Raw genomic sequence first — 24252 nt, forward strand, 5'->3', positions numbered from 1 at the left:
AGGAGAGCTGCATCAAACCAGTCTCAGGACTGAAGACCACAACAACAGCAGGATATAACTCATACAATACTATGGATAAACGTAAAAAAAAATTTTTTTGTGCGGTATTACAACAGGTACAGGGTGGTTTCAAATGAAACCACTGCACGCTAAATGCGGTGGCTTCAAATGAGACCACCACCATAAACTTCATTACTTTCCGTGATAGGACACAAAACAGTTCCTTTCTGCTGATAAACACAAAGCAACTTGGCAGGAAGAACTTGTCCATCTGCTTCTATGTGGATTACTTTTTGTGCTGCAGTGTACACATTGCCTCGGTGTGCCATTCTGTTATACGTTTTTCCACTGGAACAACAGTTTTACACTTTTTGGTGCATGGTTCAGATCATGCGCTTGGGTGGCCAGGACTGTCTTTGAAAACAGTGGATCCTACAAGGCCAGTTAAAACACACCGCTGAAATTCCTTTAGCTTTTTCTTTTCGTTCGGCTTGGTTAGTCGAAACAATATAAATACATTTCCAATAGAAATATAAATCATATACCAAAACAAAATGGTTCATATGGCTCTGAGCATTATGGGACTTAACTTCTGAGGTCATCAGTCCCCTAGAACTTAGAACTACTTAAACCTAACTAACCTAAGGACACCACACACATCCATGCCCGAGGCAGGATTCGAACCTGCGATCATACCGGTCACGCGGTTCCCGACTGTAGCGCCTAGAACCGCTCAGCAACTCCGGCCGACTATACCAAAACAGACTGAGCCACCAGCATCTAGATTTTCTGTCAATTGCATAGAAATTATTCATCATGTCCGCTTTATCGACACATCCAATGTTGGAATTATAAGATTTCACTATCTGTGGGCAAGGTATTTTTGTAATTGTGCCATCCTTTTCTTTCCTACCGACTTCTTTCAAAGTTCAGGTGAGTCAATTTTTGGTAGTAATGTGACAACATGTTTATCTTTCCATTTCATGCATGCAGTCCAATCAGAACGAACTGACCAGTCTCTTTCTCCTCTTCACAACTCTTTGTCCGGTTTCAGAGAAGGAAGTCCTTTTCTGTGGGCTCTAATGGTACTACAGGCTAGGATACCATCAAGTTTTAGTTCCTGCAAAAGTGGAACACTAGTAAAAAAATTGTCAAAATATATGTGATATCCTTTGCCTTCTAAGCCTTTACACAAATCTCTTACAATCCTCTCTCCCAAACATTTTTCACTGCACCATCTGATTTCCCAGTATATACCTAAAAATCGCAGAAACATCCCGTTTTGTCAGCTCTGACCCATATTTTGTACCCCCTCTTGATGGGCTTTTGAGGCATATACTGTTTGAATGAAATTTGCGCTTTGAATTTCACAATGCATTCGTCAACAGATGGCTCCTTATTTGGAGCATAACATAACTGATTTATTAGTGGCCGAATTTTATACAATTTGTCATAATATTTATTCCCTTTTTGTGGCATAAGGGCATTGTCATTTAAATGTATATGAGAAAAAATCCAACTGAATCTTTTCAATGATATAAGTGAAGAAATGTACTGATCTCTGAGTTTTTTGTGTGATGACCAGCAATCATGATATGCGCAAGGTTGTTTGATACCCATTAGAACATTTATAGCCAAAAACAGCTTGAGTTCATCTTTTTCAAGAGGTCTGTAATTCTTGCCTTTCTGAGTCACATGGAGATTAGTCTAGAATACTGTGTGTTCCAGCATATTGTCCCCAAATAGATATAAAAATAAATCAACTGGCAGCATACCTTCACCTTCAGTTTTCAGTTTTCCTTTGACACCAACTTCCTCTAAAAAATCGACAGAATGTATTGTACTGTCATCCCTTGGCCATGTAAAATTCACAGACCTTATTAGTGGCACGTTATCGTCAGAACTGAAGCTGTAATCACTATCATTTTCAGAACGATTATCACTTTCACTTTCAGAAACAACATTATATATCACTGGTCTTGGCACTTGTGAATCAAGATCACTGTCTTCAGCAAAAATATCACTTTCATTATCACTGGTACTGTCAATCTCAGAGTCCACATCAGAAGCAATTTCTTCTAAAAGACACTCCAGAACTTCCTCATCCTTTAATTTGCAAGAAAACAATTTGCGAAACTGAAAAAAAAAAAAGAAAAAAAGATAAGCTTCTAATACTACCCCTGCAGCCGCAGTGGTTCCAAACGAAACCACCAGAGTAAATAAGGAAAAAGTACATGATTTTTATTATTGTTGCAATACATATAACATGTACTGATATAAGAAAGTATTATGAATTTTGTTCCATGTGTGAAACTTACATTTCAAAGACAAATTCAATCACAAATCAAGAAAAAGAGAACCAGCACACCACAAACAATAATGGCACATATACTTGAATCGCTAACTGCAACCACGTGAGAAATATTGATGTAGTTCAAATTTTCATCACTAGATGGCAACACCATCTATGTCCAGAAGCATGGTTACGAATGCAGCCACTGTGCTCTAGCCACAAAATCAAAATATCATGGGTGGCTTCAAATGAAACCACATCGTCACAAAGGGTTAAGTATGTTTTGCAGAGCATCCCTGTGGATGTAGATCTTGAGGCAAAGGAGCAAAGTGAGCAATGGACATATGGATTCACCACTGCCGAAAAAGTCAAAGATCTGACTGTCATCAGGGAATATGAAGCTGAAGCTGAATATGTTTGAGACTAATATAGTGTGGTGCAAACAGATTTCTTTTTCATAAGGAACAAACTGTTACAGGAGTATACTACAGAAATCTGTTGACCCAGTCGTGGGAGACTATGAAGTCAAAGTGTCACAGGAAGGGTATTTTTGCTTCACGACAATGCTCAGACACATTTTGCACAGGACAGTGACACAGCTGCTCTCTGTATCCTGCTGCCATGGCACTCAGTAACTTCTTACATGACAGCCATTTCCAGAATGATGATGATGAGATCATTTGAATGTTTCCTGAACTGTCAAACTGCTTACCTCTACAACCGAAGTTTCCACTGAGTCATCCACCATTGGGAAGATATGTTGCATTGAAGGGAAAATATGTAGAGGAAGGTTAACACAATCTCCCAGTTTCATGGTCATAAATTATGATGATTATGGCTCGCCCTCATCCAAGAAGCTCGATGGCAGTCTGTCCAACAAAACTGTCTTCCTCAATGATGAGTAACCCAGGGTATGATGCCGTGACTGAAAGTTGGGAATATAAGACATTTTCATCTCCAGAATCTGATTTATCTGTAAGATAAATATTGTAGAGTTTAGATTTTTTATGAATGTTTGTAACTGTCAGTATAAATGTGTAAGACTTTTGAATATTCTCTTTCACTTATTGACTTACTCCATGCATTATTTCTAAAAATGGCGTGGTCACCCCTTCAGAAGTACAGATTTTAACCTGTTGTGTTGTATCTAAGTTCAGCAACATCCCAGTTGCAGAGAACCAGTTATTAATTGTCAAGAAAATTTTATTTATGTTTTTTTTAAATATTGAAGTTTGTGCATCAGGTTTCTTAAAATAATACTTTTTTTGTCATGTAAGTGAACTGTTCCAGTTCTTTGGATATATGGTGGCCGATCATTTGCATGCATAAAAAGAACAAAAACAGACCTTTTATTGCTTCCTGGTACATCTGTAGTGGTCACTGTCCATTCTGAAAGTAGTGTACACTCCCTGGGTTTCATAGTGTCATACTCTGTTACCTTTTAGTTACAAGTGATGGAAACCATTTACTACCAAGATATCTGATACTGTAATATTTGAGATGCTTTAGGAGAATATTATGAGCTGCATAGTCATATGTTTCTGACAATTAACAGAAAATACAAGTTTGCAAAAATGGCCATTTAAATGTCTTGTAATCTGATTTGTGAACTGAAAAATGACTTTTATATGGAGGGGCTCCTTCAAAATCCAAATTGAGACTGATTTAATACCTTATTTCTAGAGAATGTAAATAATTTAAGATTGAAGAAGATTATACTAACCGAAAATCAGAAGTGTTGGGTTGTCAATAGGCACACACAAGAAGAGGAAAACTTTTTAGCTTTTGGAGTTATCCTTTGATGAGCTAGAGTAAAATACATGAACACATACACATGCACAAATACATACACATGCATATGCCCCTGCATGGTAGCGGTCAACTGAAAGTGCCAACTCTAATTTGTGGCAGGTGGACTGGTTGTGGTGGGTGTAGTGTTAGTTCTTACTAAAAACCTTGAAAACTTACATGATGCTATTAAACATTGAGATAGACATTGACTATATATATTTTTAAATATATGTATTATATGAATGTATATTTAATATATAAAGGAGGAACATTGTTAGCAGAAATTGTGAGCGAATGTTTCATTTTATGTTGTTACGTGATACTGTGTTAGCATTGAGATGGTCGTAGGCTACTGATTTTTTTAAACAACAGTGTACAGATGTTCTGTTAAAACATACTGCAAGAAATAAAATGCTGTGCTGTGAAAATGGGCAATAGAAATTTGTTCCTCCACATATGTTCTTTCTCCTTGTACATAACTTAAACCAGAAATTGTATATGCAACAGTGCACTGTTTCATTTCCTTCATCACAATCAGTTTCAAGGGCAAAGAGGAATGTTGTATTAATGGCTTGTCGAGATTTGTGGTAAGAATACTACTGTGGAATCTGAATGTCAGAAACTTTGCAATCATACCCATTCACAGATTAAAACTATGGGAAATACTGTCGATGAAGCTACTATCCTCAATGAATCCAGCAGCTGGAGAAGTCTCTCTTATACCCCTTACATTAATTACTCCCAACAGGTTGACCCATTCATTTTAAGTGACATTTCCCAGTCGAGGTTTTGTAGGCAACTACAATAAAAAGAAGCTCAAGGTCAGATAGGGGGGTGAGAGAGGAAGTGTATAAGGATAGAGAGGGGGAGGGGGAGAAAATGCACAGAGAGAAGGGGAAGGAGGAGTTGGGCAGAGAGGATTGAGGAGGAGATGGAGAGAGACAGGGGGGGGGGAGGGGGGGAAGAGCAGATGGGCAATGAGAGGGGGGCGGTGGAGGAGACGAATTAAGAGAGGAGAGGAAGAGGAGGAGATGGACAAAGAGAGGGGAAGAGGAGACAAACAGAGAGAGGGGAGAGAAGGAGATTAGGATATGTGTGCAATTCCCATGCGTATTAAGCCATTGTGAAACCCTGCCGGGTTTGCTAGTAGATTGTATAGAGTGATCCACTTGCCTTCTGATGACCTACAAAAACCGTGTGCCAGATTTTCATATTCCCTTGGTTGCTACACACAAATTGTTAGTTTTACAGAGAAAACGAACAGGACATTTTTGTAGAAATTGAGTGTAGTAAAATTTTTTGTTGGTATATATGTTTTTGCTAAGACAATAGTTTTCAATTTATTCAAGAAAAACGTACAAGTGTCCTTCAAATACACCCCCACTCCCACATTCAGTCCCCACCAGTCATAATTTCTAATATGTTGTTTGTGAGACTCCCACCTATCACAGTGCAAAATTTGTGATAAAATTGTATCACAGTAGAAAATTTGACTAAATTAAATTTCCTACAAAAAGGCTATTCACTTTTTCTGTGGGACTAATAGTTTGTACGTAGAAAGCGAGAGAATATGAAAATTTCGCGTGTGGTTTCTGAAGGCCAGATATAGCACTGTGGGTTGCAAGAAACAACACTAGTTGTGGCAGTGGAGTCACCCTGTATAAAAAGAAATATGAGCAACACAGTTCAGTATCAGAATGCTCATATAATTATCTAAGAACAAAATATTTTGCAAGTAGTGTTGGTGGTTTCACCATAACCTCAACCCCTTTTCTCTCATTCGCTTCACCTGGTCCTCCTCCACGTAATGTGCCACCTTCTTGGACTTTAACCTGCACCTCATTGATGGCTCCATCTACACCTCTGTCCACATTAAATCCGTTAACCACCAACAATGCCTGCAATATGATGAATGCCATCCCTTTCACACCAAAAAATTCCTGCCATACAGCCTAGGCACCCCTGGATGATGTACCTGCAGTGAAGAGAACTCCCTTACCAATTATGCTGAAGGCTTCACAAAGGCCTTCACGGATAGGCAACCCTCCAAACCTAGTCCACACACATATAGACTAGAACAACTAAACCAGATCCTTTGCAAGGGCTTTTATTATCTCTCTTCCTGACCTGGAATGAGGGACATCCTACCAAAGATCCTTGCCACTTCTCCTAATGAGGTGTTCTGTCAACAAACCAAACTACACAAAGTCTTACGCCATCCCTATCCCACTTCCACTCCCATTTTCTTTACACAGGGATCATTTCCCTGTGGCAGACCAAGGTGCAATCCCAGCCCAATCTTCCCACCCAGCAGCTTCTACTCCACTTCTTTCACAGGCTTATCCCACACTATCGGAGGTTGGACCACATGCGAAAGTAGTGATGTCACCACCAAACTGTTGACAAGAACAGAGTTGACCACACAGTTGCACAATGTGCAGCTTAGCACAACGTGCTCAATTTCAGTTGCTGCTTCACAACCTAAGCCATCAGATCTGTCCCTCCACCACCAGCTTCTCTAAACTTTGTAGACGGGAGTTATCCTTCGCTTTGATGATTCTCGTGGCCTCAATCTCGGGTAACCGACTATCCTCACACCCTCCACCTGACAATTTCCCGTTCCTCCATCCTGTCACACACTCCCAATTTACATCCCCAAAATGCATTCAGTGCGTGCCACTTCCCACCAGATGCCACAGTTGTGCCAGCCCATATACCTGCCATCCCTCCCTCCCACATTCCCAGCCAGCAAACCAACCTCCCTCCAAGCTGCTAGCCACCCTCTGCCAGTCACTCTCCCTGCCTCCTGCCTCCCTCTCACTGTACCCACTCTACCTAACACTATTCCCACCACAACCTGTCCATTTGCCACAAATTAGCATTGCCACTGTCAGTCTGGCTGGCATAATGAAGGGGCGTAGGTGTGTGTGTGTGTGTGTGTGTGTGTGTGTGTGTGTGTGTGTGTGTGTGTGTCCGTGTCCGTGTGTTTTGTAACAAGTTCACTATGTTGTTGAGCAGGTACACAAGATCTGTGATTATGTGAAGTGTGTAACATACAATTTCATGAGAGTATATCTCTGCTGTGTGAAATGATTATTTGTATATTATATTATATTATGGTACATTATATATTATATTATATTATATATTGTTATATTATAAAACAACCTTGCAGCTGAAATAATTACCAAGATCGATTTAATTTAAGGCAAGGTGCCATGTGGGTTAAATAGCCATTTGACAAATTCTTTAGAATGGGGAGGGCAATCCATAAAAATGTAATGTAACAGCCATATATTTTCAGAGTTTGTCAGTCTTGTGTGAGGTTTCCAAATTAATATGTAGATGTCGTGCAAGAATATATTTGTACTGTGTAAAATACGTGGCTTAAAAATTAGAAGTATTATAGTAGTGAAGAAATTCTTCCAGGCACGTTCAGATGATTAATATTTGGCACATATGCTCTTTTTTCTAGATAAGTCTGTAGACACAAAACACACACACACACACACACACACACACACACACACACACACGATTACCGAATATGTGCCACTCTCGTGTGCCATTGATTTCAGTAGGCCATTGAAATCTCCCTCCCCTGCACTCATTGCTCTGAAGCCAGATGTGATCTGCACATCCTTTGTTCCGACTATGTGCCCTGGCGAAAGTATTGACTGGCCCTCATACCCTTCCAACTGCTCAATCCCTCTCCTATCTCCCTTGTCATCCATCTCTGTGCCACCTCCTCCCCTTTCCCCTTCCCCCTTACATCTCTCCTCTCTCCTTTCCAATGCTCTCTCTCTCTCTCTCTCCTTGTTTCATGACTGTTTTAGACATAATTCACTTTTTTATCCTAGGAGAAGTGAGAATTTGAAAGCTAATGCGACTCCCGGAACTATTACATGCTGCTTATATATGCAGTTATGTGACAGCATCAGCTCATTTCAGTTTTAGGAATTTATGAGGTCTCTTAGGATATTATAACAGGCATCATATGCCCTGATGATATGGTATGAGACTGTGAAGAAAGTTGAGAAGAATAAAAGTTCCTTGACGAAGCTATATCTCCTGTGTCGGTACAAGCTGTGGAGACTGTCAGTTGACTATTAGAACCTGCATGTACTAGATACAATGGGACCAAACTACACAAAACTTCTTCAAACCATTAAAGATAGCTTCATTGACTGAAGCCATATGAGACAGTGAAAAACACACAGTTTGTTCAATGATTCCGAGCTTACAATTAAAATTGTGTAACATGGAGAGAACGAACACCAGATTTATCTTGTAACTATGCAGAAAACTCACTTCATGCATGGAAGATATAAAATACATAAAGCCTAATCAAGGAATAACAAAACCAAACACATATAGATAAAACTCAGTGCCTCTGGTGTCCGGCACAAAATTTTTGATGATGCGGTGTATGTAAACACACGCACACGGCCTGTGTGACACAACACTATTATGTGACTGTGCATTGTCACCATATCAGTCTCCGTAAGAGAGGCAGAGCTTTTCTCCAAATAGCAGGCTCAAAATTGGGCATGGCGACTGGGTCTTAAGGTACATCTTGGCAGGTCTGCTGATGGTGTAATCTGTGCTGGTGGCAATGGAGTGGTGGTGAGGTGGTTGTTCAGCAGTGCCATAGTCTTGGAAGATCTGGCATTTTTGCTTCTTGGAAGTCGTAAGTCTGTTTAGCCTCATTTATGGAAACATTGCTTACCTTTACAACATCCATGCATAACATGATGTGTGAACAAGTTTTCAAGTCTCAATGCACAAAGGTGGTAGCTGTAGTGTGTCTGTGAGGCTGGTGTGGGTGGATTCAGGCTACGTGCTCTCACAGTCCACGTAGGAATTCTGGTCGATCGTACCTCAGTTGTGACGGAACACTGGTTTCCACGTATTCTGCTGGAAGCCTCTAAGTCTCGCCACAAACCAGTTGCATCAAAGAAGCATCTAGATCTGGTTTGAAAGTGTTTCTGATGCTGAATAGCACCATGGGAAGGACGTTGCTCCATTCATTGTCATGGTGCAGTAGTGCTGCCTTAAGTGAGCAGTGCCCTTTATCGTTACTGGCCAGGTGCTAACTTGTCATTTTGTGGTGAGTTGGCTGAATAGGTTGGGGTGTTATGGACAGCCAAAATGTGACACCCAATATGACATGAAAGGGAAAGCAGTGTTTCTGCTCTAACATTGTCCACCAGTGCAGCTTCCAGCCAGCGGGTGTAAAGATCTATACTCATTAGTATGTAATGTTGGCTATCGGATGATGGCAATGGACCGAGGATGTCGGCGAGGATTTGGTTGAAACGGACTGTCGTTATCGGAAAGTTCCCTATTGGTGCTTGCATGTGGCAGTGTATCCTGTTATGCTGGTAAGTAAGTCAACACCTCACCTGTTCACAGCAGTCTTTCTGTATTCCTTGCCACACTTGATCAGTTCATCACTAGGTGAGTCATTGATTGAATACTCGTCTGACTCAAGTCATCTAGCATATTGAAAATGTCCTTCCAGAAGGCAGAAAGTAGGAACGCCAACAGTCTTGACCTGGTCATGTCACAATAAAGCTTCTTGTACTTTGGTTAAGTTGTAGATCCTATATCGATGTTCCTGTTGGTAAGAGTCCTTATAGCTCTTGATCCAGGTGTTCAGTGGCAGCGAGTCTGGCACATTATCAGCACTGGAGATGTGCTGGACGTCTGTGCTGAAGGTCGAGCTGTACATTAGCTGATCGTGTTGCCTCGGTGAATACCTCATATTTTTATGGTGAAAGGCATAAATTAGCAGTTAGTACTCAGTGTAGATAGCTTCTAGAGGGGGAGAGGCCGGAATATTTGATGGACTTATAAATGGCCAGACATTCTCTGTTGTATGCACTTCATAGGTTTTTTGAAGGTGACAGTTTTTGTGAGAAAATCTCAAGTTTTTTCCAAGTGTCACTGCATCGTTGTTGCAATGCTGCACAGATCATCATGCGGCTAGCATCAGCTGTTAATGCCAAAGGTGGAATAGGCTCAGGGTGCTCCAATAATGCAGCATCTGCGATACTCCCTTTGGCTGCTTCAGACACCACACACATGCGGTGTGATGGCAATAAAAATTTAACATTCTGAGAAATCAACACAAATTGTTGGCTGTATTTGGCTGTTGTAGCGGGACTTTGGATTTTGCCGCACTGCACCTGTTCCCTCAGATATAAATTATACCGTCGCAGCAGTATGAGCGCTCGACGGCAGAGAAAATACCAAAATTGTAACTCTCTCTCTCTTCTTCTTCTTCTTTTTTTTATTTTATTATTATTTTTTTTTTAATTTTATTTTTTTTATATCTATCGAGAGCGGAAGCTTAATGCAGACGTAAAAAACTTATTAGCTAGTCTTGATCTGATTTTAATGTGTAGACATATTGTGGAAGTTGTTATGAAATTCAGAGGATGGAAGTAGCAAAGAAAATTAAATTGCATTCAGTATCAAGATGATTTTAATTTGTATAAATTACTGATTCCTGGACGATTGCAAGATTTCGGAGCAGTTGCTACTTTCATGCAGAAATGAAGTAGGAGATTTTTGAAGACCTGGACGCTGCACGAAAGAAGACATTTCCCCCTGTTAGTCACATTTGTTATTTTCTGTCTTTTTTCAAATAATTTTTGTAGTGGAAATTAGTTTGACTTTTGCTCAGAAACGCCACAAGGACCACCCCAACAATAGCTTTTCCGAATCACGAAGTCCGATTACTTTTCTGTAATATGAAGTCCGGTTTGCATTTCATCCTTTCCCTTTTTTTCACGGTCATTAACGATTTTAAAACCCCCTTTTCATTCACCATTTCTTCCCACATTTTCAACCTTTTCTTTTCTTTTCTTCTCTTTTTCTTTTTTATTAATTACTACACTGTGAAATCTGTAAGAAGGCTTCTACCCTCTGTGGTAGTGGTATTGATCGTGCTGCTGCGATCCTATGCCCTAAGAAATCCAGTTAGTGCTGGCCAGAGACACATGGCTACTAGTGTTTAGGATGACACCATGGTGTTCCATCTGCTTGAACACTTCCCTTAAATGCTTCTGATGTTGCTTTGCCTATGACAAAGAACTAAAATATCTTCCAGGTAAACTAAAGAAAAAGTTGAGCCCTGTATGTCCAAGCCAGTGATGTGTTGCCATGTTCGAGCAGCAATCCAAAGTTCAAAAATCATAAATTTACAATTAGACAGGCCAAAAGGAGTGATGACTGCTATCTTGGGAATGTCTCATTTTGCTCCAGGGATCTTGGTGTACACTTTTGCACAGTCAAGGATGCTAAAAACAACTGCACTGCTCAACACATAATAATAGTCATGTGATAATTGCACTGGGTGTCCATCCGTTTTGCTCAAATTTGTCTCAAAACTGCGAAGGCAGAGTTCGACAGTATGATTTGTGAAGGTTTAAAGCAGCGTTCCAACAGTCCATGGTCCTCACCACTACATTTGGTCCCAAAAAAGGGCAGTGCATGGGAACCTTGTGATGACTATATTTACATCTACATCTACATACATACTCTGCAATCCACCATACGGTGCGTGGCAGAGGGTGCCTTATACCACAACTAGCATCTTCTCTCCCTGTTCCACTCCCAAACAGAACGAGGGAAAAATGACTGCCTATATGCCTCTGTATGAGCCCTAATCTCTCTTATCTTATCTTTGTGGTCTTTCTGCGAAATGTAGGTTGGCGGCAGTAAAATTGTACTGCAGTCAGCCTCAAATGCTGCTTCTCTAAATTTCCTCAGTAGCAATTCACGAAAAGAACGCCTCCTTTCCTCTAGAGACTCCCACCCGAGTTCCTGAAGCATTTCCATAAGACTCGCTTGATGATCAAACCTACCAGTAACAAATCTAGCAGCCCGCCTCGGAATTGCTTCTTTGTCCTCCCTCAATCCGACCTGATAGGGATCCCAAATGCTCGAGCAGTACTCGAGAATAGGCCGTATTAGTGTTTTATTAGCGGTCTCCTTTGCAGATGAACCACATCTTCCCAAAATTCTACCAATGAACCGAAGGTGACTATCTGCCTTCCCCACAACCGCCATTACACGCTTGTCCCACTTCATATCGCTCTGCAATGTTACGCCCAAATATTTAATCGGCGTGACTGTATCAAACGTTACACTACTAATGGAGTATTCAAACATTACAGGATTCTTTTTCGTATTCATCTGCATTAATTTACATTTATTTATATTTAGAGTTAGCTGCCATTCTTTACACCAGTCACAAATCCTGTGCAAGTCATCTTGTATCCTCCTACAGTCACTCAACAACGACACCTTCCTGTACACAGGTCTCTGTAGTCATCACAAGGTTGCCATGCGCTACCCGTTTTTAGGACCAAGTATAATGGTGAGGACTATGGACTGTTGGAAGGCCACTTTAAACCTTCATGAATCATACTGTTGAACTCTGCCTTCACAGTTTTAAGACAAATTGGAGCAAAAAGTCACAGTCTGCAAGATATGGGGGGACCGTCGGTCATCTCTATGCAGTGGACAGCATCATGCCTTACTTCCCTAGGTAATCGAGTGGGTCACATCAGAGCTGGAAATTCATACAGCAGCTCCACATACTCATTGTCCGGCACCCAAATTACTTTGGCAGTGTGAACAGCTGCATTAACTCTGAAATCCAGACACTGTTAAGCCATAGTCTTGTCAAACAGGTATGAGTTCTTCGTGTTTGTCAGTAGATTGTACTGGATGAGGAACTCTGTTCCGATGGTAGATTTGGCAGCATCTGCAATTGTAAAATCTCACACAAATGCTTGTCATAAACCTAGGTGTAGTTCCAAATGCATGGTACTGTATGTTTTCATGACCAAGTTGTTTACAGCAGTCACACAGAATAATGTGGATGGTAACTTCCTGTGCAACATAGTCCATGGATAAATAGACAAATAGGATCCAGTGTCTACTAAATATTTACAGCAGACTACCAGTCACTAACAAAGAGGCAAGGCCAGTCACTAACAAAGAGGCAAGGAGACATAGATCAGCAATCGATGGAGATACCTATTTCTGACTGCCCCTTCCACTTGGGTAATTGTAGGGAGTTGTGCATTTGCGCACTTGCTCCCCAAATGTCTGGTGATACCAGCATATACCTCGGTCCTCATGTTCAGCTGTGGAAGAGGTCATCAATGAGCTGCTGCATGAGTGTTGGCGGCATCAATTCTGGCTTCTGTCATAGCCTGGGTCACATTGTGATGACAGTTCACTGATCTGCTGCATCAGTAGGTCTTCCTTTACTGCCAGGGCATCATAAACTGCATGTGGAATGGTTGGGATCATAGTAGTGCACTGTGTGGTGATGACTCTGACAGGAGCATGTCTCATCACGTCCTGGATTTTATCTGCCAGCTCCCCTACTATGTCCAAGGGTGCTACGATTGCTTTGATGGGTGGTGACAAATGGCTGTTCCATATTGTGTGCAGTAAACTGCCTGTAAAAGTTCCCATGTCTATTTTGCTTCTTAGTTGGCAAAAGTACTCTGAACGGTTTCTCTCTTCAATATCTCTGAGTGAGAACTTGACAGACTCATTCTCCCTGCAACATTGACACTCTCTGTTTCAATTCTGCTGTAAGCTGGTCATAAGAGTTTGCCTCGGGTGGCAAGGTAATTATATCTTGAACTTCTGTGTCATACAGGTGCTCTAATTGGCTTACTGCCAGGGACTTGATAGCATATGCAGAAATTCCAGAATAGAAGAAACTGGCTTCTACCTCCACAAACCACAAAGCTGGAGTGTGTTGTCAGAAAGGTGGTAGTGTTATAGCCAGGTGTGACACATTGGAATTAGTGTCAGTCATTTTGCAAACCTCTTTTGTAAGTGCTCATTAATCCAATGATATGAGGGTCAGAACTTAAATAGTGGCAACTATTTATTTATGGCTCGTACAAAATAGATACGTGTTTCACAGTTTTCCTGACCTTTAAAGTAGACACCAGCATTGTGTATAACCCATTGCCAGTGATGTGGAAGTTGTAGGATACTCTTAGCAGTGCCAGTTGTGTTGACAGTTCAAGTGGCACGGTCTGTTGCCCGATGAATTTGTAGCAGTTCTGAAGCGAATGCTGTGAAGTGTTTCCTTCAGTTTAGAAATCGAGTTGAACTCACGAGGGCTATAGTTAGGGGAGTCCAGTAGGTGGTATAGCTCTTAGCAGCCCCACCAGTCAAACAAATCAGTAACAGCTTGCACTGTATGTGCTTGAGCATTGTCCTGAAAAATGATGATCAAGTCCTGCAGAAAGTATCATCACCTCTGTCTCTAAGCTGGTCGTAGGCTGTATTCCAAAAATGAACAGTTGCCACTATTAAAGTTCCAACCCTCGTACTACGCAGGAAAATCAAGTTTGGGTCACCACTTTGTCACTACAAACTGTGTAGACTGTTCATTGACTATTAGAAGTGGTTTGTACTTGGTATGACTGAACCAGGCTACACAAAAACACCTTTGAACATAAAAACTCTTTTATTGATCGTAGCCTCAGGAGATGGCAATAAATACACTGAGGTGACAAAAATCATAAGAAACCTCTTAAATTCGTCTCAGGCCTCCTTTTGCCAATTGTAGTGCAGCAACTCAATGTGGCGTGGACTCAAAAAGTGGTTGAAAGTCCCCTGCAGAAATATTAAGCCATGTTGCCTCTATAGCCATTTATAAGCTCAAAAGTGTTGCTGGTGCAGGAGTTTGTGTACAAACTGATGTCTTGATTATCTCCTGTAAATGTTCAATGGGATTCATGTTGGGTGATCCTGGTGGCCAAATCATACACTTGAATTATTCAAAAAGTTCTTCAGACCAATTGTGAACTTTTGTGGCCTGGTGAAATGATGCATTGTCATCCATTAAAATTCCATCATTGTTTCGAACATGAAATCCGTGAATGTCTGCAAATGGTCTCCAACTTTCTGAACATAACAATTTCCCATTAAAGATCAATTCAGTTCAACCATGAACCCAGTCCATTCCATGTAAACACAACCCACACCATTATGGACCCACCACCAACTTGCACAGTGCCTTGTTGACAACGTGAGTCCATGGCTTTGTGGGGTCTGCACCGCACTCAAACCTTACTATCAGCTCCTACCAACTGTAATTGGGACTCATTCGACGAGGCCACAGTTTTCCATCTGTCTAGTGCCAACTAATATGGCCGTGAGCCCAGTAGAGTCACTGCAATTGATTCTGTGCTGTTAGCTAAGGAATTGTCATTTTTAGTCTGCTGCCATAGCCCATTAACGCCAAATATCACTGCACTGTCCTAACAGATACATTTACTGTATGTCCCACATTGTTTTCTGTGGTTAATTCACGAGTGTTGCTTGTATGTTAGCACTGACAACTATTCGCAAATGCTACTGCTCTCGGTCTTTAAGTGAAGGCCTTCGGCCACTGTGTTGTCCACAGTGATAGGTAATGTCTGAAATTAGGTATTCTCGCCACATTCTTGACACAGTGGATGTCGGAATATTGAATTTCTGAAATGAAATTTCCTGTGCGCCTGGCTCCAATCACCATTCCGTGTCCAGGGTCTGTTAATTCCCATCATGCAGCCATAATCACATTGGAAACCTTTTCACATGAATCACCGGAGTACAAATGACAGCTCTGCCAATGTACTGCCATATGCTATACTACCACCATCCATCTCATGACTTTTGTCACCACCTTAGTCTACATGGGTTGTTCAGTTATTCTGAGCTTTCAGTTAAAATTACGTAACACACAGGGAACCAAACATCAGAGTTATTTCATAACTATGCCCAAAACTCAGTATGTGCATGGAAATGGAAGATACAAAATATAAAGTAATCAAGGGATAACAAAACTAAAATGCATATATACACAGCACGGTGTGTGGCATGAAATGTTCGATGACATGGTGTTTGTAAATGTGCACACGTGGCATGTGCGACACATCGCTGTGTAACTGCCTGGATTCGGCACACACCATAAATATGGCTTGTCGGAAGATGTTCTCAGAGATTTTGGCAAAATTATGTGCAAGATGAAACTCAGAAGTAAGACATAAGAAAAATGACCCTTAAAAATGAAACTGTGAATGTTTACCGAAAATGTTGGGTAAGGAGTAAGCCATTGACTTTTTAAAGGTTCAAGGTGCTACAGTCACATATAAACTATTCAACTGCAAGTGTCTATGGGTGTCATATTAGCCCACCACATGTATGAGGACAGCTGCATCAGCAAAAGGCAGAGGTCTCATTTTGAATGCAGTGCCCATTCAGGCTGAAACACTGAAAAAGAAAACAGGGGCTGAAGGAATGAAATGGCCCAACAAGGATATTAATATAAATTCAGTTTAAAAAATTACCAATTTTGGAATTACAAATTTCATTTTCAAATGTAATAGCAAAATCGGTAAGGCTCTAAAGTGAATCCTTGCTCAAAGTGCAGCTGTTGTACAACTCTTTTGAAAATGATGGCTGTATGTTCCTAAGCATGCTACATCTACCTGTTGCTTAACATGTGTACCTCATCAATTTTTATTCTGTCCTGGAACTCCCATCAATAAACTAAATTAAATTTGCCTTAAAATTGCGCATTTTTTTTCTGGGAATGTTATTAATTATTGTGCTCTGTAAACTCATAATGTTTAATGCATCAGGACAAATAAAAGGCATTTCTGTGAAACCTGTTTACATCCACAAATTTTTATTGCTATTCAGTTTATCAATAACAGTGTAATGAATCTTTGATGTTATTGTTCAGGAAGGAGATAGTGTCTTATTCTTCTTTGTTTGCTGCATTCAAAATAACTGGCAACCACACACATTATTGATGTAAATTGTATGATTTCAGGGAAACAGGGGTGGCAATTTTATCAGCCGTTGATGACATACAAGTGATGCTTGATGATCACATTCTGAAAGCACAGACCATGAGAGGTTCTCCCTATGTTAAAGCTTTTGAAGAAGATATGCAGAAATGGGAAGCTAAACTCATATCTATGCAAGATATACTTGATGCCTGGCTTCAGGTAAAGTGATAGATACTTTTTATTTGGCATTTTGTGCTTTATGAGAGACAGGTTTTCACTATTTGAGAGACGTTATAGAATGCTTGTACAGACAGCTTGTTGATATGTGTCCACCAGTCCTTTTCTCAAGCTCTGCATATGTCATTCTTAATGAATGACAGTACAGCAAATAAGGTACAAGCTAAGTGCAGGAATAAAATTTGTTAAAAAGGTAAATGAGGTCTTATTGTTGGGCAGTGATCAAGGGAGGGTACAGTCAGAACTCTTTGGGAAATGGTTACCAGGTTACTGTTATTTTTACATCAAGTGAAGGGTTCAGTGATTTAATCTGTAGTTTAGGGTCTTTTTGGAAAAACCTTGGAAAAGCTGGTGATTTAATAATAGTAGGGGAGTCTTAACTGTGCAGTTGAGGATGATATTAAGCACGCTGCTGAGAGTACTCCTCATGTTACTCTTTGAGCAGTGAGATAAGCCCTGGATGAAACATTCTGTAGAACACATTAATGCAGAGCTTGGAAAATCAGTTAAAGGAGTGGGACATCCACATGTGGGTGTGATCGACACATTGCCATTCACTCATTTGCATCAACAATGCATTGTCTGCATCTGGTAAGAAGCTCCTTGCATGGATAATTGTCAGATGTATCTAGTGTGAACAAAGGAGAAGTCATGTAATCCAGTGATTCCCACTGTGTTCAGTATGCCATTTTTAGAGTAAATATACCTGAAAGGCATAGCTGCACAACAAATATAATTACAGCCCAAAGGGCCACTTGTACAACAAAGTTCAGTGGAACTCCAATTATCTGAACTCCAACTATTCGGATTGTAAGTTATCCAGGTTGCATGACTAAAATTGTTGGTTTTGTTCAATATTTATCACTGTATTAGTACACTAAGTGTTTCTTTGTTGGTATAAAGTCAATCCATAGGAAATGTATTAAAAGACAAATTCTTTCAGTGAACAGTGAGTATAGTATATGTGTTATTGTATGTGCATTATGCACATTGTTACCTTTGCCGTGCCCATCAGTCGGTGTGGTCTACGTCATTCTGTGTTGTGACCTTAATGTGTACAATGATTTGTCACAATATCTTCAGTCATCTGTGTCTTTTGTTTTCAAACAATGGAAAATCCAGGATTCTATAATGACAGTGTTATGAAAAGGATAGATTGCTACTTACCATATAGTGGAGATGCTGAGTTGCAGATAGGAGCAATAAAAAGACTCTTAAACAAGTAAGTTTTTGGCCAAAAAGGCCTTCATTGAAATTAGACAGAAAAAGCAAAATTGATGGTTTGTCTTCATTTAAAGTGGGCAATGTATGCCTACAGAATTGCAAGGCAACGCACTGTATTCATGACTTCGATTTAAGTGGTGAGAAACTATCAGCAGATCTAAAAGCTGCACAAAATTATATTGAAAAATTCAAACTTCAAGCAGAATCTTATGACTTTGAATTTTTATACAGTGTAGATGATGAGACAGGTCTTATTGTATGGATTGGCCTGAAATAATGTTAACCTGCAAAAGGGAGACTATTGGTCCTGGCTAAGAGTTTAGTAAAGACCATTCAGTGCTGAAATGTGCTAACTCTGTGGGCGACCACAAAATACCTGTTCTACTGATGGGAATATCAAAGAACCCCTGAGCTGTCAAAAATGTGTAAAAAACTTCGCATCTTTTACAAGAATCAATCAAAGGCCTGGATGACTGCTGCTCTATTTTTTGATTAGTACGATTCAATATTCATACCAGAGGTAAAAAAATACCAAAAGGCTATAGGGAAAGAAGGCAGTAATGTGATATTAATACTAGACAATGCACCAACCTATCTCACAGAAATCTTCTTGATATTAGAGATGGACCAGGCATAATGAGTTTGCAGCAGCCAATGGAATAATTGGTTATTGAAACTATGAAATGGTATTACAGTATTATGAAGCTTTTGGCAGAAGTTGGACATGAAGAAGGCACTGCAGCTCATCACCAAAAATTGGATTTAACAGACAGGTGTTTGTTGGCGGAAGTGTGGAATATGGTGAAGACAGCCACATTAAAAAGAGCTTGGAATAAATTGAATTATGCTTCAACAATGATGAACTACAGAAAAGATGAAGATGAAAAAAAGAAGAATGGAAAGAAGAGGAAGAGAGAGAAGTTGCAGATGGTGAACTATCACTTCAGGGCATAAGAAAGATAGAAAGATCCTTTTGAAAATACCTGGACATGCAGAGGATACAGGCAAGTGGCTTGCTTGTGATTCTTCAGATCATGGGTTTGAAAATCTAGGTAATGATGAAACCATTCATAGTCAGAGAGAAGAACTGATGCCCATGAGAATGACATAGTAACTGACTAGGCGTTGGACCAGCAGCTTGTGAAAGCATTTGTATGTCTTGACAATATACTAACATGGGTGGAGGGGTGGCCTGAATGTGACTGTAGCCAGTTTCTCACAGTCACATGAAAATGAATGCAGACAGTAAAACAACTGACTCTGACTGATATGTTAAAGAAATGACACTGTCTGTAAGTACAATACTGTACAAAAACTAAAGAACATTGTTTTTTAATCATTAATTTCACACACACACACACACTCACACACAAATTTAGCTTTTTCTTAAAGAAATGATTTGTTTTATGATGTATCCAATTATTTGGATATTTGACTATCTGAATTGAGTCCGATCCCTAGTCATCCAAATAATTGGAGCTCTACTTTATTGCATCTTGGACAAAATCAATGATGTTAAAGAAAATACCTTTAATGTTTTCTACCAAAACATCAAAAAGCTAAAAATAAGAAATGGGTTAAATACTCATAACCATTTACAAAAATGAAAGCCTTGATGAAATGTCAGCAGACCTGTGCATATCAGAGCATCACTTGGAAATCATTAAAATTGAACAGATTCATCTTGATGGTTACAAGCTAATATATCACTACTGCAAAACTAATAAAAAGAACTTGGGAGTGGCTAAATGTGTAAAAGTTAGAGTAAAATCCCAGGCCAGTCAGATTTATGAATATTGCCCTGGATCAGTTATTTTAGTGCTGCGCCACAGTATTGTATCAGGAGCACACAAACCTGTAGTGCTGACAGTTTACAGACCACCAGTCAAGTACTGATTCTCAAGCTTCATAAAGCAGCTGGAAACAGCTTTGATAAGATTAAGCAGGTAAAACAGGAAAATCATTGTTTGTGGACACTTTAATATTGATTTTCTGTCAGATAGTACCGACTGTGGGCACTCAGAGGTATTGATGTGCAACTTTGGATTATTGTCCACTGTGGAATTTCCTACATGGATTGTAGGATATAGTGCAACAACTATTGACAATTTGGTTTTTAGACAAAGTGTAGTGATTAACTGTAAAACCAATTGTCAGTGGTTTATCTGAAGATGATGGTCAGATACTATCAACAAAGCGCACTGATTAGTTAGGTATAGATCATTGGAGAAAAGTGTTATACTGCAGTATTGTTTTCTCCTAAAATAAATAAAAGCAAAATTGAGCAGAAGAGAGAAGAAGAGAGCTTTACCATATGATGAGGCTCAGCAACCGGAGAAAATAGCCATGTGTGTGTGTGGGTGTGTGTGTGTGTGTGTGTGTGTGTGTGTGTGTGTTATTTCAAAAGGAGGACTATTTTGTATGGAAGCCTAAATGTTTAGCATTCTTTTCATTGTGCCTGTCTGCAACTCAACACCTCCTCTATGTGGCAAGTAGCTGTCTATCCTTTCATATTCTTGTTATTCCAGCATGAAATTTCCATCAAAAGTTTGGTTGTATGAGGTATCAAGTTAAATTTGTGTCTGGAATGAGAATTTCTTGTCAGGGAGGAAGTAGCATGATGTCTTGCATGGAGAATCATCAACAGCCATAGAAGTAACTTCCAGTAAGCACCGGGGAGGTGTGCTGGGACCCTCGCTGTTCATGTATTAATGAAACTGCAGACAGTATTGATAGTAACCTCAGACTTTTCACATATGATGCAGTTATTTATCATGAAGTTCTATCTGAAAAAAGACCCAGAAATATTTACTCATGCCTAGATAAGATTTCAAATTCGTGTAATGATTGGCAACTTCAGAAATTTAAAGTGATGCTAGTGACAGTTGGAATTGGTCAACTCATACGAGTACCTGGATGTAATACTTTGTAGGGATATGAAGTGAAATATTCACATTGGTTCAGTTGTGGGTAAAGCAGGTGACAGACTTCAGTTTAATGGTAGAATACTGGGGAAATACAATCTATTTACAAAGAAGACTGATTGCAAATCACTCATCAACCCATCTTAGAATACTGCTTATTTGTGAGGGACCTGTACAAAATAGGACTAACAGGGTTTATTGAACACATAGCCTACAAAAAAGGGCAGCACAAATGGTCGGTGGTTTGTTTGTCCATTGGAAGAGAGTTACGTAGATGTTGAGAAGAAACTGAATGGCAGACACTTGAAGATAGACATAAAGTATCCTGAGAAAGACTACTTACAAAATTTCAAGAAACCACTTTAAATTATGAGTTTAAATCACGTACTAAGGCCCCATACGTATCATTCCATTAGGAATTGTGAGGACAAAATTAGACTAATAACAACATATACAGAGGCATTCAAACAATCATTCTTCCCATGCTCCATTTGTGAATGGAATGGGGAAAAGGCTTAATAACTGGTATATGTTCTTCACAGTGGTTTGCACAGTATGGATTTAGATGTAGGCGGAATAAAGGTGTAATGATTTTTGCCCTTGATAATAAAAGTCAGTTTCAACTGAACCGTGATTGATGTAGATACAATAAAAGACACAAAATAATTCTCACTTAGACTTTGCTTTCTTGTCTAGGATTCAGAATGGAGCTACTTAGTCGCTTCTAACAAAAGCAAAAATGGGGGAACATTTACCAGTTCAAAAAAAATTAAGAACTTTCCCTGTTAGATACTTTTTTTTAGAAATTATCAGAGCATGTAGAAGCAAGTATTCAAAACTTCTTTTGTCTGCATGGCTTGTAGAAGTGTCTTTCATGAAGCTGCTTAACAAGTATGAATGTCCTCTAAGTAGGACTCAGTATATACAGAAGTAGGAACAAGTTTTCTTTGAAAAATACCATTAGACTCTGGTAAATACTTAGCAGAACTGAAGGGGCTGCAACTTTTTCCAAAGTCCCTGCGCACTCCTCAAGAGCATGTCACTGTCTGCCATCCCTACCCTACTATCCCTCCCCCTCCCTGTTGCAGCCTCCTCCTTATCCCCACCCAGTCGTCTCTCCCATCATGCACTGCTGCTGCTGGTAGAAGTAGAAGTTTATTGTCTCGTAACATACAATTTCAAGCCTTTGACATAAAGTACGGGAGACTCATCAAAACACAAAAACTGGTTTACAGTTTTCCTTATAATACCAGTAATATAATATACAGTACTGAATAATTACTTTTTAAGTAATTAATAATTTTTCTTCAAGAGCAACAAACTTTTAAGATTAACAGTCCTAAGTACTTGTTTTCTCCTAATCAAATCTTCAGGTTGTCATTTATGAATTCTTCTACCGAATAGTAACATTTCTGCACTTGTTTCTCATATAAGGATTTTTTCAGTGTTCCTAAATTTATGCTGAGCAATTCTCTTCCTTTCACTTTGTTATGAATATTCGTACCTGTATAATGTGGAGTCTGAGCATAAAGTTTTAAATGGTGGGTGGGCAGCATAGAATTATTTTGATTTCTAGTATTGTAATCATGTTGAAAATGATTTGCTACAAATAAATCAGGTTACTGTGTGCAAAGATAATCAGCTCATATATGTATAGTGAGGGAACACTTAGTGTACTTAGATTTTTTAGGAGTGGGCGACATGATTTTCTTCACCCTACATTGTGCATATTTATAATGATGGTTTTCTGAAGTTTTACTATTTGACACATATGGTTTGAGTTACCCCAAAATACAATTCCATACCTTATTACTGACTCAGAGTAGTTGTGATATACTACTTTTCTCATGCCCATACTGGTTGCATTCTACAATATTCTTATTGCAAATGCTAAGCTATTTATTTTATTTGCAAGGTACTGTATATGTGATCCTCATGATAGATTTTATCTAGTTGCATCCCTAGGAATTTCACACAGGTAGCTTCCTGCAAATCCTGGTTTCTGTGACTGACCTGAATATCATTTAATTTTGCTTGTTTTATTTTATACTGCATTAACTGAGTTTTTTCCATGTTTAATTTTAACCCATTTAAATCAAACCAGGTATCTAATTTTTCTAAAGTATTTAATACAATCTGTGGAATTTGATCAGTACTGTTACTTTCAATGATTAAATATGTGTCATCTGCAAATAAAAGTGAGTGATACTCAATGTTAAGTGGCAGATCATTTATGTAAAACAAAAACAGAATGGGACCTAGGGCAGAACCTTGGGGCACTCCATTTGAAATGGTTTTCCATTTTGAAGTTCCTCTCTCTGACGATATAACCACTCTTTGTCTTCAGTTGGTTAGATAGGATTTAAACCATTCTAATACTGTGCCCCTAATTCCATACTTTTCCAGTTTACAGAGTAACAAGGAATGATTCACACTATTAAAGACCTTTGATAGGTCATACTTCCTGAAATCCGTTAGCAACTCATGTCTTCTTTGGGGCTATTTACGCTCGCAAAATGAAAACAGTGTGTAGATCATTATTAAAAAAAGAGTTATTAGAAACTTGAGAATGTTCTGTAAGTCACATATTAAAAACAAGAAGAAAAATGGAATTAAAGAGCAAATGTCCTGGCAGAAAAAGAAAAAAACTGTAAACGGTCTACGTGAGGTATGTTGCTGAAGTTGGTGATGATGAGAGGATTATTTAGGAGCATAATATTGATTCTCTTTATACGATGTGTGTTTGACCATCAACTGTATAATGGAAAGACGACAATGAAAATTTTGTGCCAGAAGGGGGAATGGAATGCCCATCTCCCACTTACAGTGAGGAGTCGCCTTCTGATTAAGACCATCCAAGCACACTCCACAACTATGTGTCTACAACCTGCACTTGTACATCCATCATGTACTCTCCTGTACGGGAGGGACATATTAATAAATGAGTGCAGAT

General features: G+C 39.4%; 1 protein-coding gene across 1 annotated transcript in view; it reads left to right on the top strand.

The window, feature by feature from the left end:
• LOC126235648 (dynein axonemal heavy chain 3) overlaps positions 1–24252 on the top strand; it is a 1245905-nt gene that overhangs the window by 241473 nt on the left and 980180 nt on the right. Inside the window, exon 16 of the mRNA XM_049944362.1 lies at positions 16956–17133. Within this exon, the coding sequence (XP_049800319.1) occupies positions 16956–17133 (178 nt within the window). The remainder of the gene's footprint in view (positions 1–16955; positions 17134–24252) is intronic.

This window comes from Schistocerca nitens, chromosome 2, assembly GCF_023898315.1.
Source record: "Schistocerca nitens isolate TAMUIC-IGC-003100 chromosome 2, iqSchNite1.1, whole genome shotgun sequence".
In the NCBI taxonomy this organism is placed as follows: Eukaryota; Metazoa; Arthropoda; class Insecta; order Orthoptera; family Acrididae; genus Schistocerca; species Schistocerca nitens.